The sequence below is a fragment of the Nestor notabilis genome, unplaced genomic scaffold (genome assembly GCF_000696875.1).
Source record: "Nestor notabilis isolate BGI_N333 unplaced genomic scaffold, ASM69687v1 scaffold28469, whole genome shotgun sequence".
Taxonomy (NCBI): Eukaryota; Metazoa; Chordata; class Aves; order Psittaciformes; family Psittacidae; genus Nestor; species Nestor notabilis.
The window spans coordinates 5712-21989 of NW_009945537.1; the positions used below are offsets into that span (position 1 = coordinate 5712).

The 16278-nt window shown below is 41.4% G+C and overlaps 1 protein-coding gene across 1 annotated transcript in view; it reads left to right on the top strand.

Annotated features, from left to right (window-relative positions):
• LOC104412263 (cAMP-dependent protein kinase type I-beta regulatory subunit) overlaps positions 1 to 15311 on the top strand; it is an 18805-nt gene extending 3494 nt beyond the window's left edge. The window contains exons 2-3 of the mRNA XM_010022918.1: positions 14299 to 14380; positions 14789 to 15311. Coding sequence (XP_010021220.1) covers positions 14299 to 14380; positions 14789 to 14961 — 255 coding nt within the window. The 3' untranslated portion in view covers positions 14962 to 15311. The remainder of the gene's footprint in view (positions 1 to 14298; positions 14381 to 14788) is intronic.
• Positions 15312 to 16278: the final 967 nt, after the last annotated feature.

Genomic DNA, 16278 nt, shown 5'->3' on the forward strand with positions numbered 1-16278 from the left:
AAACCAAAAAAGAAGCAGCCCTGCAGTTACTGTATTTTCAGCTATTTCCAGGTCTTATTTTCCCACTATGATTTTCACACAACAAACTCGGGCTTTCCCAGACCAGACAGATGTGGAATGTATCTGCTGGATTCCAAGGTCATGGAATTATCCCATATGAGATTCCTGGCACAGAGGTGAAAAACTTTAAGCACCATGAAACAATTGTTGCCATAAAGAATTATATTTTGGCAAGCGTAAATCATAACAGATGTACAGTTTCTAACAAATAAATTTGCAGTTGTATTGTACACTGCCACACTGTGTACCCAGCAGTAGGGAGGATTTATGCATCTGACTTCAGATAACACAAATATTTTTAGCTAGCATTTTAAAGTGGTAGCTTGCAAAGGCATGTGAGCTTTGTGGAGTTAAATATCCCAGCAAATATAAGTCTTTTTAAATGAAATGCCAGTTGAACGGGGGCTGATTTTATTCCCAACTCGTGCTTTGCCACTGACTTCAGCTCGAACAGTAGTTCAAGCTAGTGTAGTAGTGCTCTGAAACTGGAAAGAAATGAGGGTTTTGCTGTTGTCTAGGTTACTGAGAAAGGTAGTGATAATAGTATTAAAAATAGCGGTTAAGATCATGTACGACTCTCTTAAGTTCAGCTTTGAACTTGGCTGCGTGGCACAGTACCTTGAAGTCCATAATGCAGCTGCCAGAAGTGCAGGGGCCTGCACCATCAAGTGCCCTGCTGGGTTTTCCAGCTCCCACCCTTCCCCATATCAGACCATTTGGATCTACTTGTCATGACCCAGCACTGTATACAGCACGCGGATATTGTCACGGGACTCCACTGGCTGTGCTCAGGAAGTCTTTTAATCTCAGCTGCATACTGAGAGCTTGCTGAACTGCTGCCATATGGCCCTAATACTCCATAAAGTTTGACATGGCTTAAGAAAAATGCCTGCACAGACAGAAATGTGCGCAGGTGTAGGAGGAGAGAACAGCAAAAGGTTTATAATAGTGCCACACTGCACCTGAAGAGTACAGCTTGTAACTGTCCTTTAAATGTTCTCTCCGTAGCCTGTCATCTCCTTGGAGGACAGGTTGGTTTAAGTGGTGCAGAAAGCAAAGAAATGAAGCTGCATGAGGAGTATAACATTGCCAGTTAATAGTTGGTTGAGCTGCCCAGCGATAGCATGCAGCAGCCTAAAAATAAAAGACCTAAAAATAGAAGATAATTCACAGGAGAAAATTCAAGGAGAAATGGACCCATTGTATCAAGCAGTTTCACATTAGATTTTTGTTTTTAACTTTAAAAACTAGTATATTTAATCGCAGATGAGTGCTAAGTTACAGGGGGTAGTTGCACCCTTCTCTGCAACTCCTTTGTGGAAAGCTCTTTAGAAAAGCTAGGGGGTTGTTCTTTGTTATCCTGCTGGTTAGAGAGGAGGCAGAGTCAGGGTGTCTGATTTTCAGTCTCATCTGTATTATCAGTCCAGCCTGTGGGCAGAACGTTAAACCCTCCCTGTTTCCCCATCGTGGGAATCATCCTAATTTCATCAAGGTGAGCAAAAGCTTAATGGGAAAAAGCATAAAGTATCCACCAGTACTGAAACCAGGCAATGGTTATAGCAAAACTGACAAATAAGAGAAAAAGTATCATTGATAGTGCAGAAATCCTTCAAGAATTGATGCATAGAGCTGCCTCATTGACAGAAATGAATGCAATTAATTGATAATGATTATTTGTCCAGCACTGTTCTTGGCAGATCACATTGAAAACAGTCTTGTAGTCATCAGGGTGCTGCTAGCTTTCATGCTGCTGTTGACATTTCAAGTCGGGGCCACAAACTGGCTCTGGTCTGGGCAGGATCCGCTGCGAGTTCTTGCTGAGAGCGTACTTGAGATACTGTCCTGTAGGTGAAATCAGTGTTTCCAGCCTCGCTGACACTCTTGGCACGCTATGGAGCGCCTCTGCACAAATGCAGTTCAAACCCTTGTTAGGTGGAACAGTGTTTGTAAACTCTTCCTACCATGGTAACATGCACCAACAGAGGAAGGTCCTTAGTCTAAGTCGGAAGGGCACTCGGTTCTTCACAGAACTGGGTGTTTTTGTAGGAAAATTCGACTTGAGTCTTGAACTGAACAACAAGCATCTGAAGATTTATGATTTAAAAGCTCCTTAAGAAGGAGAAGAAAAAAGAAAAATAATAGCCCAATTCTTTCCTGCTCTAAATTGTTGCTCTTTGACTTTCTAACCTAAGAGAGACCCCTTTGGCACCTACCCCTGCGACAGGCAGGAGAACTACAAAGTAAACTTCTTCCGTATGGTTAATGAAGTCACTGCCTTAGGCACACTCTGCTATCACACCTGATAATCTCTTTAAAAACACAGTACGATTAATTATTAATTAGGAAGATGAATGTTGTCTAAAAAAGGAGTTTCAAAGGCTACAATCTGAACTGCTTAGTGTTACTGTGATTTTGTTGATACCAAAAATGTTTGTCAAAGGCAGTCTACAGTGACTCCTAATATACCTAATAAACAACATGCGCCAAATCAACAGAACCAGCAGTCACCAAGGGCTCTGAACTTTGCTTATTTTTAACTGCAGAGACATTGTTTCCTGTAGAGCTCTTACAGGAAAGGTACATTCAATTTTTGATTTCACGTAGTTGTGCTGAAGCAATAGCTTTTCCATTGACTCTGCTACAAAGTTCATCTGTGTTCAGGATGTCATTTTTAATGGCCAGCTGACATCAAAGATTGGATGTTAGGTGTATGATTGGGTCCCATCCTGGCTAGGGATGAAGGTGAAGTGTTTTGCTGAGTAAAAGGGACTGAAACGTCTCCTTAGTCCAGCTCTTGTTAAACTTGGTTTAACTTTGACTCTCATGGGCAGTGGATCAGGCTGCCTACACATGGAATATCCATGTATGTATCTTGAGCACATCCTTATCTCTCCTGTCAGAAAGGGACAGTGTTTCACAGGAAGCAACTGGCTGCTCCCCTTCCTTTTCCCACCAGCTACGAAGGACCTGTCAGTGACTGCAGCTTTTGGCTCTTCCCTCCAGCTCTTTCTTTCAGCCCCACTAATAACCACCACAGTACAGTCACCTACAGTAAAGTCTGCAAAATCTGAAACCTTAGAAGTGATGTACAATGAACCATTTTCTTTAACAATTTTGTGAAACTTCAGATTAGCCAATATTTCTAGGCTATTTTAGAACTTTGCAGATTTTGTTCCTCATTTGTGGCAGAAACCAGGACAACTGTATGTAAATTCTGTGAGTTGCTATGAACCCAGAGACTGAAGAATAATGTATAATAGGTTAAAAATGTACAGTTTAAAAAATACTGTCAAACCCAGTCATGACTCAATCTCGAGTCCACAATCAGAATGAAGTCCTCTTGCATCATCCTTCTACAAGGCCATTAAGATAAAACAGCTTTTATATTATGAAAAGGTGGGGTTTTTTTCTAAGAAGAAATCTGATGGGTAGGAAAATGATGTAAAACCAATGTACACAGCCAATTGTTATGGAAAAAAATTCTCACCTGTACCAGCACATCCATGTAGTATGGCCAAATAATTTTAAAAGCCATAATAACTGTGGTATATATAAATATTAAACCTTTTAACCAGCTTGTTTCTTAGCTGCTTAACTGTCTTACATGAACACCTCATGAACTCCACGGGGTTTATCTTCACTAGTCTGTGTGATGAGGTGCATGAAGCAACCCTCGTGTTGCATGGTGCAGTCTGAGGCACAGGCACAGGAACTAAGATAGTTCTTCGTTCCTGCTGAAAAAAAAAGCTGAGAACAATCAACAAGAATTAGGTGCCTTGAAGGTCTGGACCCTCATGATTCTGCTCACAGAAAGTCTAAGGCAGAGAAGCTGTGTTAGCCCTATGGGCAGTGTCCCAGACTAACACATCAACTGACCATCCTTTTATCTACTCCAAAATGGTGGGTGTTACTTTGAATCAGGGCTTGTGAGCTTGGCCTTCAATGCCAAAAGAGCTTATAACGATCCTGAGAACCTCCTGAAAACCTAGATTATGTGGAAGTCACTTGCGCTTTGTATTGCTGACTGAAATTTGCTTATTTCTTCCCTTGTTTTTGTATAAAAGTCTCTCCTAAGTTAAAGGTTGGCAAAGAATAGAAATGCAAGATTATTTACAGGCTAAAGGAATATTTGCAGTCTTTGGCTACACAGTCCAAAAGATTTGTCTTCTCTTGGAAAGCAGCCAAGAACTGCTGATCCTTAGCTGTAACATAAAAGCCATCCCAGGAATGATGCTATCAGCAGTCCCAAAGGGCTAAAATGGCAGCTGAGGAGTGATATGCTAGTTGTCTTCCCGGATGTTGGTGAGGACACTGCTTATGCCAACATCATGAGGTACATGCAGGACTTGCTGTGTTACTCTGTGTTACTAGGACCTTGGTAAACTTAGGTCTTCAAGCAAAACTGGGAGAATGCAGTCTAGCCATACAATTCTCAAAAGCTTGAAAGTACTTTTCATAACCTCTCCTTTGCACATGCTATACCCAGCACAAAAAAAATGTGTATGAATGTTTCCCCAGTTCTCTTTCAACATGACAACTTGTGTAGGAGTCTTCAGTCTCATTCAGCTGTAATTTAAACCATCTGATTTGTAAACCCATAAAATTGAAGTTTATGCTGGAAATGCAGACACACCCTGGCCTTTTACCACTATAGGATACATGGAAAACTGGAATATTGTTTGGTGTGCAGAGAAGTAAAATCTGAAGTTAGTAAATGGCAGTTTCATTCTTAATATATACACATGCTCCATTTCAATTTTCATAAAAATCAGAGTGCTAGAGTTTCTCCTTGTTCAAAACAGCCTGTGATTTTTACTTGGGTAATACTTGCTTTAACGTATGGTTGATGCTTTAACTCTTCTCTTGTTAGTCTTGTCCAGTAGTGTCTTCCTACCATAGAAGTCTGCAAAAGCAGCAGAGGTAATGAAACACCTCTCTGTCAGTAAGGAGAGCAGCACAGGTTGTTTACCCCTCAAGGTTTTCAGGAGGTTCTCAGGATCGTTATAAGCTCTTTTGGCATTGAAGGCCAAGCTCACAAGCCCTGATTCAAAGCACTGAGTCAATGTGACCAAGAATTTTATGGCCCAAGGCGCATTAAATCTAAACTGAAATTAAAGGCATCTGCTGTCTCAGGAGCTGGGAGCTCTGTCCTGAGAAGTGCTTCTCTGTCTTTAAGCAAAAATACTGCAGTATAAACAAGACCTGAAATACAGTGCTGTCTAACCTGGTGGAAGAGGCATGGAGAATTTCCTAATCCCTGCTGGAGTGCATCCCTTTTTCTGGATCATGTTAAAGCTGTCTGTTACTGTGATGGCTTTTGTCCCTCCTCTGCAAAGATACCATTGAGATGACTGCAGGCTTGCTGAAAGTGTATACCACTTAGGGCTCATTCATCAGCTGTGTAGTGTGGATTTTGTGGAGCGTGCAAGGCTTTCCACAGTGTGCTCCAGGAAGAGGCATCTTTGAGTGCATGAGTTTTTCCTTCTGAGTTTCAGAATTTTGTCCTTCAAATACACAAGATTCACCAACTGAAAGGACTTAGAGAGAGCTTTCCATGGGAGATTTTCCTGATCTCTGTGATAAAACTCTCTTCATTCCTTCCCCCAGATTGCTCCAAGTTTTATGTCTCACTCAGAAGCTGTTGCTCTGGCTGGCCACAGCTGCTCGCCCAGCCCTGGTCACAGCATTAGTTATGAGACTTTTAGTGACGATGTCTGTCTCAGCTTTTTGCTTGGTCTGGTTACTTCAGCATCTACAGAATGTTTTCACAAAGAAGCAGATGGTGGTAGGAGTAATTGGGCCGTAAAACAACATTAACAGCTAAAAACGATTTTCACCAGAAAGGATTTTGCGGGCAGGGTGAGGGAGGTTCAGCACTGTTTTCTTGTTTTCTCTCCAATACATTCAACCCTGCCCCTGCTGTAGGTGTAGGCGCTCTGCAGTGTTTGCTTGCAGGAGATGAGCCTTGTCAGGTCAGTCACAAATATGAACAGTTGATGAATAACCCATTACAGAATCACTTTTATGTTGACTCAGTGGATGTTTCCTGGCTTCAGAGAGAGTCGAGATAATGGCTAGCTTTGTAGAAAGAAAGAATCTCTAAAATGCAACATTTTTTTTCCTTTGTGACTTTTATTGCTTTGTAGGCTGACATGTCTGAGGGAGGAAAACAGTGCCTTGTTGCCAATAATCCACAGCGCTTGGCACAGACGGTCTTTAAAATGTGGCACCAGGATGAATATTAATTCAGTTGTTTTCCCACAGAAGCTACTGATTAGTCAAGGCCAAGTATCACTGGGATGATTCATTAAAACCCAGCATCTGAGCCCACCTTTACTGGGTGGTTCTGCTTTTCATTACCCCTGCGACAGGTGGACTGCACGTGTAAGAAAAGGGACAACTAAAATCCTAGAACAGAGTAAAGATAAAAATGCAAAGGGACCCCAAATGCTGGGCTGTGGTGCAACTGCTTCCCAGCTTTCTGGGCATGGAGCCAGGACAACTAGCCAAGGAGGATCATACCCCAGGCAAGGGGCTCCTCCCAGGGCTCAGAGGTGGTATCCTTATCCCTCTGTCACCATCCCCTTGCTCCCAGGCTTCCCAGTCCCAACTGGCAGCTGGTGGAATTCAAGACAAGAATGGGACTACCGTGGCACTGTATGACTTGGAAGCACAAAGGTCACTGTGGTGTCCCTCCATTTTGTGATGGGGGATGATGATGACTGTCGATAAAGTCCTGTGTTCCCCTGCAACGTGGATATAGGTTAGATGTAAGGAAGAAGTTCTTCACTGTGCGAGTGGTGAGACACTGGAACAGGCTGCCCAAGGAAGTTATGAATGCCCCATCCCTGCAAGTGTTCAAGGCCAGGGTGGACAGAGCTTTGAGTGACATGGTCTAGCAGGTTTGTAACTGGATGAGCATTAAGGTCCTTTCTAAACCAAACCGTTCTGTGATTCTATAATTCTGTATGCCTCTGTTGGACACCTGCATGATCTAGCCTGATGTTAGCTCTGCAGCTGTGGCTCAAGGGCAACATTTTGAAGTCAAAAGACTATAAAACTTAATGTTTTGATTCTGAAAAGCCTTTCAACAGAAAAGGCTTAACATCAACAACAACAACAACAAAAAAGCCCCATTTTTTTTTTCTCTGGGCAAAACCCACTTTATTTTGCCTAAGTATTGCAGGGGTCTCGTGCATGAAGCAAATTGAAGTTGGTGCAGTATACTATGCTTCTTTTGGCTATTCACTATGTTTACTGGTCTCTCTCTGCCTGAATCTTGTCTTCTTCCATCTAATACCAACATTTCCCTTCAAGGGGAATGCATAGCTACAGTACAGGTTTAATGCAGTCTGTATCAAAGGAATACTGAAAGGGAAAATTGTTTGAGAGACTGCAGTAGGAGGATGAACAAAACTGTTGAAAAGGCCTTCCCATGTCAAACATCTATGATTCTAAATACTGAACGATCAAGACAAAGGCGTTTCCTGGTGATTAATGGTGGGCTGGGTGTAGTCATGTCTGGGCCTTAACCCTGGCCTCTCCTATATCCCTAGGAAATGCCCTGTGGCTCAGTTGTTTCTGCTGTTTAAGCTACACTTGGTTTATGATTGATTGTGATTTAAAAAGTACCTTTATGTTTGTGGCTATTTTGGTGACAGCTCTAGACGGCTTTGTTCCTTTTGAGTCTGGTTATTATTCCTAAACTCATATAAATGTGCCTAAATAGCAGAAGTGGTGAAAGTTTAGACATACATATGGTAGTGTTCTACAGGTGTGATAGAGCTGGTACACACAGCAAACTGCAGATTGTTTGATACCAAGTGTGTAGAGCTAATCCATGCTAGCTGGGTAGTGACGTTTCCTTTCCACCTTTGCTACATTGCAGTGTTGTTGAGAATTATAGCCAATAAGATCATGATGCATTAATATTACAATGACAATGTAACGTTAATCATATACATTGACACTGTGGTTGTTGAAATGTAAAGGCACTTTTTGCAGCATTGCTCTCTCCCAAGGAGATTGTATGGGACTAATGTTGCCTTTTAAGCTCATTTGACCTTGTATTATTAATCCTAATGATACTCCCAAGGTGCTGGCTTTCTGAAAATCCACTGCAGTCAGGGGCACTCAAGATTTCTAGAGTCATGCCCAAATTTAAAAAGCTGAATGTGTAAAATGTTGTATATTTGTTTCCAGAAGCTCTCAGTAGCTCATTAGTTTGGGCATTGTCTCACACTGTAATCTGTAGTAAACCCTAATGGATGCAGAAAAGAACTCACTTGCTAGAGATAAGCAAACCAAACAATCACCACTTTTTCAGCCAGTGCAAACCTGAGGTCTGTTCTTGCAGCCCTTACCCACTCACCAGCCATTACAACAGGCACATCATACATAATAGTCCTAAAAGTAAAGCTTGCCAAACTGGACCAAAGTTGCTTGAGGTTTCACTTAAGACAACTGAACTGATTTAAATGATCATTTTTCAAGGTGGAGGGTGAAACATCAGCTGGCAGATCTTAGCAGGTCTTGCAGATTCACCAGGCAATCACTATTTCCAGGAGGTTTGTAGCATTGGGAGCTGTAGGTTTTGACTCCCCTTAATTTAATGTAATGATTTGGAGATGTTCTATGATTAATTTAATTGCATGTGTGAACCAATAACCAGGTAAATAGATTAAATAAGGTGCAACTTATTATGGTTGTAGCTTCAATAGTGTAAGAACATTGCCCAGACAGTGTTTGTAGATAGGTAAGTGGCACATTTTGTTAGCTATATCTGTAGAAATAGGCAACTTGAAGAAAAGCATGTGTGCCCAAAGGCTCTTCTCCCTTTTATAGCTATACTTGTTGGTTTAACAAAAGATATTACTTCCACAAACCTCGTCTTGCCTGCAATTAAATAAAATACTCCCAGAATCATACTGCGTGAAAGATCCTTTAATTCATTTCAGATTTGCTATAGCTTCCATCCAGTCCCATCTGCTTCACTATGTGAACAAGAGACTTTTATACCACTTCACAGCCTCTTCCTTCATCTTTTGTAGTAACTTTGCAAAGATTTAATAGCAACATATAATGAGGGTTTGTGTGACTTCGGAGTGAGGGGAAACTTATCTTTTGAATGTGTGAATTATAGTGTGTGCAGATTAACAAAGTGAGAAAGAGCAAAGGTATGTTCATAATAGCAATTGATAGAGTTAATAGCAATAGCAGATGGATCGGCCTGACCTTTTCCGTCTCTAATTCTATAGACTGCACTGCTCTTTTCTAGTAGATAGAGAAAAATAAAATAGGTTAGGAAAACTTTCTAAGCTCAAAACTAGGATAAAAGTGTAACATTTTGAGGGCATGGGAAAAAACTACTGTCTTCCATGCTTTACTTTTAAAAAAACAGTAAGTAAAAATATGAAATAAAAATGGAAATAGAAATAGTAGCTTCCTGTTTAGGAAAATTAAAATTCTTTTCTTTAAAAAGTAGACATTTATTCTGTATCCTTAGTATATCAAAAGGACATAGACATTGACGTTACATACACTCACGGTAGTAAAAATAGTCTTCAATTTTCATAATGATAAATGTGTACTTTATTACAGATGGAGCCTTACTGTATTTTTTAATGATTGCTAAAATGGGAGGTTAGAGCAGCAAAACCAAAACATCAACAAGATTGACTTTTAAACCAGAAAGTTTTTAAACAGTGCTGAATTTCCATTCCCACCCACTGCCCCTGGTGAAGGACCACACTGCACAGCCAGTCCCATCCAGAGGTGTCCACTGCATGATCCCATCTCTCCACCAAGCTGGAATAGAGCTAAAAATAGAGGATTTCAGTTTTTAGCTTCAGGAACACTTGCCTTTTGTAGCCAGGCTACTTAGGCCAACTGCTGGCTATAGGATTCATACTTAAACATAAAAATAGGGGTCCTGAAGCAATTAGTGCTTATAAGTACATGCAGGATAGGGCATGGGAATCTCAGTGTTGATCCAGATCTCTGTCTTTATGCTGTAGGGTGTCTCACTCATCTGTATGGTCTTAGAGTTTAAAAGTGAAACATCTATCAAAATCTCATTACTTTGGAGAGGATGGGAGCTCATGGATTATAAACTTTAATTTATTTTTTATATCTTAAATTATGGTGCCGTACCTGAGCCATAAATTTTTACAAAACAAACTACTGATGCATTTGAAAGAGTCAAGTAAATACTCAGCACGGTGACAGAGCAGTGATAGAGGGAGTGAGCAGGTGCGTGGGGTGAGGACGGCAGAGAGGTGGTGATGGCACATTGCTTTTGGAACTCCTGCTCTTGTTGTTTTTGCAATAAGATGCCTGTGTTTACTTGGAAAAGAGGAGAGAAGGTTAATGAGATCAGTTCCTGGGAATACAGGCACTCCTCAGTGACTGAAAGGGAATATTCCTGGATCCACCAAAGATCATAATTTCACTCCCAAGTGTCTGCTAGCCGAAAGACATGCCTGTCTGCTTTCAGTTTACTATTATCACAAAGTGCTGATTTATTGAATGGTGGTGTCAAACTTCCCAACAGTCTTTGAGCCTGTGCTCCATAGGGCTTGCTTGCCAGTGCAGGAGACTATAACGGCCATCAGTGTACAAGACAGCATTTTAAATTGAGCAGCACTAAATAGCCTGATCCTGCAAATCTAGGATCTTGCAGTTTATTTCAGAGAGACTGATCTTGCCAAGTTTTGTGTGCCATTTAAGGGGAAATCTTTCTCACTGAGACCAAATGCTTTTGGGAGTGAGAGTGATAAGCCCCTTGAATCCTTGCTAGATAACGCCCATACCTCCTGGGACAGGGCTCAGGAGTTTTGGTCAGTCCTATCATTTATAGGAGGAAAGGTTTGCTAAAGCACAGGAAGGAAGGATAAAAAGCTCAAAAACTGTCGAAAAGATTTGACAAGTAGAATGAAATACAGCCATGAAACCTGTGATGGGAGTCGGGGTAGGAGCTAGCACTGAATCCATTTAGTATGACAACTTCATTAAGTATATAGGTCATAAAAGATTGTTCTGTGGTATTTTATTCTGTAGTATTTTATTCTATATTATTTTATTTCTGTATTATTTTTTCCCTGGTTACACTGGTTGTCTGCAATTGGTCTCTTCCTCTAATACAGTCAGAATAGTGTTGATTCCAGAGATAACACATGGAAAATGAAGGTGATACAGATAGATAATTATAAATACATCTTCTTTGTTTCATGGTGTGGACAGTCTTCCCGTGAAGGTCACTCTGACAATGCTCAGGATGTACTTGTGGAGCTGGTGGCTGGTGCAACGCGAGGCCAGGCAGTGTAATCAGATCTTACATCTGGGTGCTTGCTGTCAGGCTTTCAGGAAACTTCTTTTGCTCCGTGATAGACCTGTTCTCACTGGGCAACGGGAAAAGCCTATGTGACTGTTAAAACAAGAATGGAAAAATATGTATCTGGAATATGCATTGCTTTATCCTGCCAAGCCCAGTGTTTATTGTGGAGGCCAGACACATCTGTCCTCCTCCAACAGATATCATGGTGTTTCTTGGATTAAAAAGGCCGACTGTAGAAGAACAGTGGAAGAAATTGCTTCAGAAGACTGACTTATTGGAGTCCTATATCATATGGACCCTGTCAAAAAAATATTAGCCACAATAAAAGCTGACACTGTGGGAGATGAAAGCAATATTGCTTGATACTGTGATTACCTTTACAGCAACGTGCTCAAGGTGGGCAGTGTGGAATTGAGTCCTTTCTTTGTTTGACCTGGGCCGTCAATATGATTACTTTGGGGATATTTTTTTTTTTGTTTTATGTAATAAAACATATGTAATAAAAGCTTAAAAACTAATAGTTTTGGGAAAGAGACTGGAGACATGGATTGCAGACAGCTATTTGGGTCAAGGGGTTAGATTTTTGCCAGGCTCCAGATGGGGACAGAGAGGAGGACAGGGGCTGGAAGTGATTCTGAAGCTGAATCCATCGAACAGCAGCAACATAGGAATCTGCACCTGATGGGACATTTGGCAAGAGCAAGGTCGATATATGCACTATGCCCTGTATGGGGTATTTCCGAGAATGCTGCTTATGAATGTGTATTTGTTCTGAAAACTTGCAGTAAGTGTGAATAACAAACGTCATTACACTGTCTTTGCATCTTCATGCCCTTACGGATTTACTGGAAGATCTTGGAAAACAGCAGCTTTGGCGAGACAATTTAGTTGTATCAAGGATAAAGAATTTTTGCTGGAAGCTTTACAGAAGAAATAAGATTTGCCTTTTCATTTATATAGCACATAAATTAATCTAGAGAGTGGCCCAGCAGTTTGTAAAGTATATGGGCTTAAAAATAACCCTGTTATGAAATAGGTCATGATGCAATACAACGGTATTACAGCAGCTTAGTTGTGCTTGTTCAGAAGCAGCAAATTATGAACATTTGCTACATAATAGTGGATATTCTACTACTTTTGGTTATTCCTGGGCCCCCAGGTCCTAGAAGAGCAAAAGCAATACCTGAAGCAGCCTTACATTGCTGTTCAGATTTGCAATTCAGAGACGATGTTTGGGATACTATAGGGTGTATTTAAACACAGTGCAAAGGTGAAGGGCTGGTTCTGCAGGGTGCTGAGTGCCTTTAACTGCATTGAAGCCCAGGTGTTTCAGGGTGCTCAGTGTCTCCTCGGGCCCCCACCATACCCAGAGGCACACAGGTTTCTTTTGGTGGAAGGAAGCTGCAGGATGTTTGCATTTGCACTGAATACTCTGCATTGGAGGGAGCTATGTGATTTTTTTCCAATAAGTGGCATCATTACTGTGTCTCCTCCCCTTCCCCATCCTGGCTGGGATACAATCAGCCCTCAAGTATTACTTTCCAAGCTGAAAATCTTAAAAACCATCTTAACATCAATGCTCTTCAATTGCACTGTCAAAAAATGGCTCTCCAGTCTGTTTGAAAACCATGGCTTTTAAAAATATTTTTAATTTCATTAAAATGTGTTAATGTTTTGCCTTTCCCTATGCTTTTGGACTTAGAAGATAATTTCATATGTTACTGTATTTTTTTTCCAGATAAGCAGATACTTTCTCTGTTCCTCTAAAAAAGCTTTTTGCCACAATAATTTAAGATTTCCTCCAGGTTAGAATATTTCTGCATGTAAAACCTCTTTGAAGGTTTAAATAGACTGCAACTGAGTTTTGACATGTATTAGCATGTGTCAAGTACAGCAGTTATTAAGGGTAGTGGAGGCAAGACACATTCCATCTCTCCAGTGACTGACTCGCAGGTGTCCAGATCACTACAGGCCACAAGCGGGCAAAGCCACTAAAAAAATAATCACCCTTTGTTGCAACAAGCATTAAAAACTCCCTTTACCAACCATTTCAGCAACAGATCCCTGAATGATCCAGTGAGGAATAAACTCTAGTTGCTGTCTTACAAAATCGTGTTCCAAGGTTGTGTCTGGGAAAATGGCCTTTTTTATTCCTTTTGATGTAAAACTTTTCTGTGTCTCTTGTAAGGTTCTGCATCCACCCAGAATATATTTTTAAAGTGTATTCAAGCATACATTAGCACAGCATGAGAGCCATTAATTAAACAGGAGTAACTGAGGTCTGACCTGTTCCTCTTCTGAGTCAGCTGAATCTGCATCCGAATAGTTTGTAAGGGAGAAATCATTTGCAATACTGATAGATTAATTTTTTTTATCCTTTAATTGCTTTTATTGATTTACAAGGAACTGACTGAAATTGTCATCTCCCATAGCAGAACTAAAGTAGTTCAGCCTGGAGAAGAGAAGGCTGCATGGAGACATCATAGCAGCCTTCCAGTATCTGAAGGGTGCCTACAAGAATGCTGGAGAGGGACTCTTCATCAGGGATTGTAGCAATAGGACAAGGGGGAATGGGTTCAAACTTAAACAGGGGAAGTTCAGGTTAGATGTAAGGAAGAAGTTCTTTACTATGAGGGTGGCGAGGCACTGGAACAGGTTGCCTAGCGAAGTGGTGAATGCTCCATCCCTGGCAGTGTTCAAGGCCAGGTTGGACAGAGCCTTTGGCGAAATGGTCTAGGGTGAGGTGTCCCTGTCAATGGCAGGGGGGTTGGAAGTGGGTGAACTTTAAGGTCCTTTGCTACCCTAAATATTCTGTGATTCTGTAAGTGTGACATGCAAAAAGAAATACTTAGGACTCAATACTTTTTAGAGCATAACAACTGCCTCTGCACTTCCCTCCCCAGGGCACAGCTTCTGTTCTGCAGCGCAGGTCTGACAACGAGGAGTACGTGGAAGTGGGAAGACTTGGTCCATCAGATTATTTTGGTAAGAAAATTCAGCTCAGGTATGGTTCAGAAAGACAGGCACGTGGAGTTATGTCAAATAGTCATTGTCCTAATTAATGTTCTACTCTTTGACACGAGAGGGGTTATGTGTAGGTCAGCCGCTGCTCTCAGCAATACTGAGAGATGTCGGTGGAGCTGAAACTGTTGCTTGGTTTACACCAGTGTAGCTGACAGGAGGCAGATCCAGAACCAGCAAAACAGTCTGAAAGTGTTTTCAAAGGCATTTTACATGCATGCATTATGCATGTGTGATGCACTTGTACTGTCGACAGAATTATGTAGAGTGTCTATCATAAGATACATACAGGGAGATGTTCTACAACTGAAGCAACTGAATATGCACCCTCCAAAAAAGAATCACAGAGCGTGTATTTATCCCTGTCTCTAGGTGAGATAGCACTGCTGCTCAATCGGCCCCGGGCTGCTACAGTGGTGGCACGTGGACCCCTGAAGTGTGTAAAGCTGGACCGGCCCCGCTTCGAACGAGTGCTTGGTCCTTGTTCCGAAATCCTCAAGAGAAACATTCAGAGATACAACAGTTTCATTTCGCTCACCGTCTAAATGATTCCTTCTGGAAAGCTGCCTCTGTGTGACCTTGTGCACTTAAATTTGCTCTGTGCAGCTCCATAGCTTTATGAGGAAAAAGATTAAAAGTGTGCATTTTACACATATTTTTTCTGTTCATGTCACGTAGTGGATGTCAGTTCAAATCTCATGTATCATGTAAGTAGGAAGACAACTGTTTGGATAAGACTAGCTTTGGGGAAGATTAGGCTCTTGGCTTGCAGGCAAGATTTTTACCTATTGTTGTATCATGTAGCTTAAAACTGTGTTTTTAACTATTTAAAATACATATGAATTTCTATTTCCTTCATTATCTTTATAGTTGTTCTTATTCACCTTTTGTCAAGCTTCTTTCATCAGGAAATGTCCCTCTGCCTGTCACTTTTAAAAGACTTTTCACTGGTTCTAGACTGGAGGTTTCTGAAATCCCACAGGGTGAGTGGCAGTGGCAGAGTTTAAGAGGGAAGGCTGGAGGAAGGTTTTGATCATTCCAGCAAGCCAGGGAAAAATAGAGCTTTTGAGTCATTTTGTTTGTAGCTTAGATACAGGGGCCATATTCCTCCACGTTACAAGCCCTTTCAGGTCTGCTTTGTAGGATATGCTAAACCAGCCTGCTCCAGTCTTCTGTGTGAAGAGGTCAGGGGACAATGGTTTCTAAGAATTCAGACAGAGCCTTTAGGACCCAAGCTATTTGTCCTCAGATCTTTTTAAATGAGGGTTTGCATTAGATCCCTTAAAAGTCCAGCAAGAACATCCCTGCTGAATTAAGTGGGCTTCAAAACATACTTATCTGCAGAAGTATCCTCAGCCACTTCTCTGAATATTGTATGTAATGCTGAAGAGATGGTGCCAGGTGCACCTCAGAGGCACCTCAGAGTTTGTTTTTATAAGGTCCACTTAATTAAACTTAAATGCCTTTCATTTTGTATATTACTAAATTTTAGGACTTTTTAGGGTTTTCTGAAAGCCAAATACATGCTTCAGAATTGCTGCCTCTCCTCCAAAAGACACTGCAAAACCAAAAGCACCAGGATCTTGCAAGAAGCTCCTAGAGCCCAGGTCCCTCCAGGGGTGGGCAGCCTTGCTTAGTGGTTGCTGCTGCCCTGCCTAGACATGGGTCTCCTCTTGGTTGGAGCTTTTTGCAGATCCAGACCTTCCTCTGCTGTGCAGCCCTCAAAGGCGGGAGCATCTAGATGATTCTTTGCAAAGCTTTTCCCTTGAAGGAAAGCTTGTCTTTGGTAACAGCAGCAAAGCTCTGCATCTCAGCTACTCTAAATAGCACTGCCTGCATCTCAGCTGTGACAAAACTCTGTT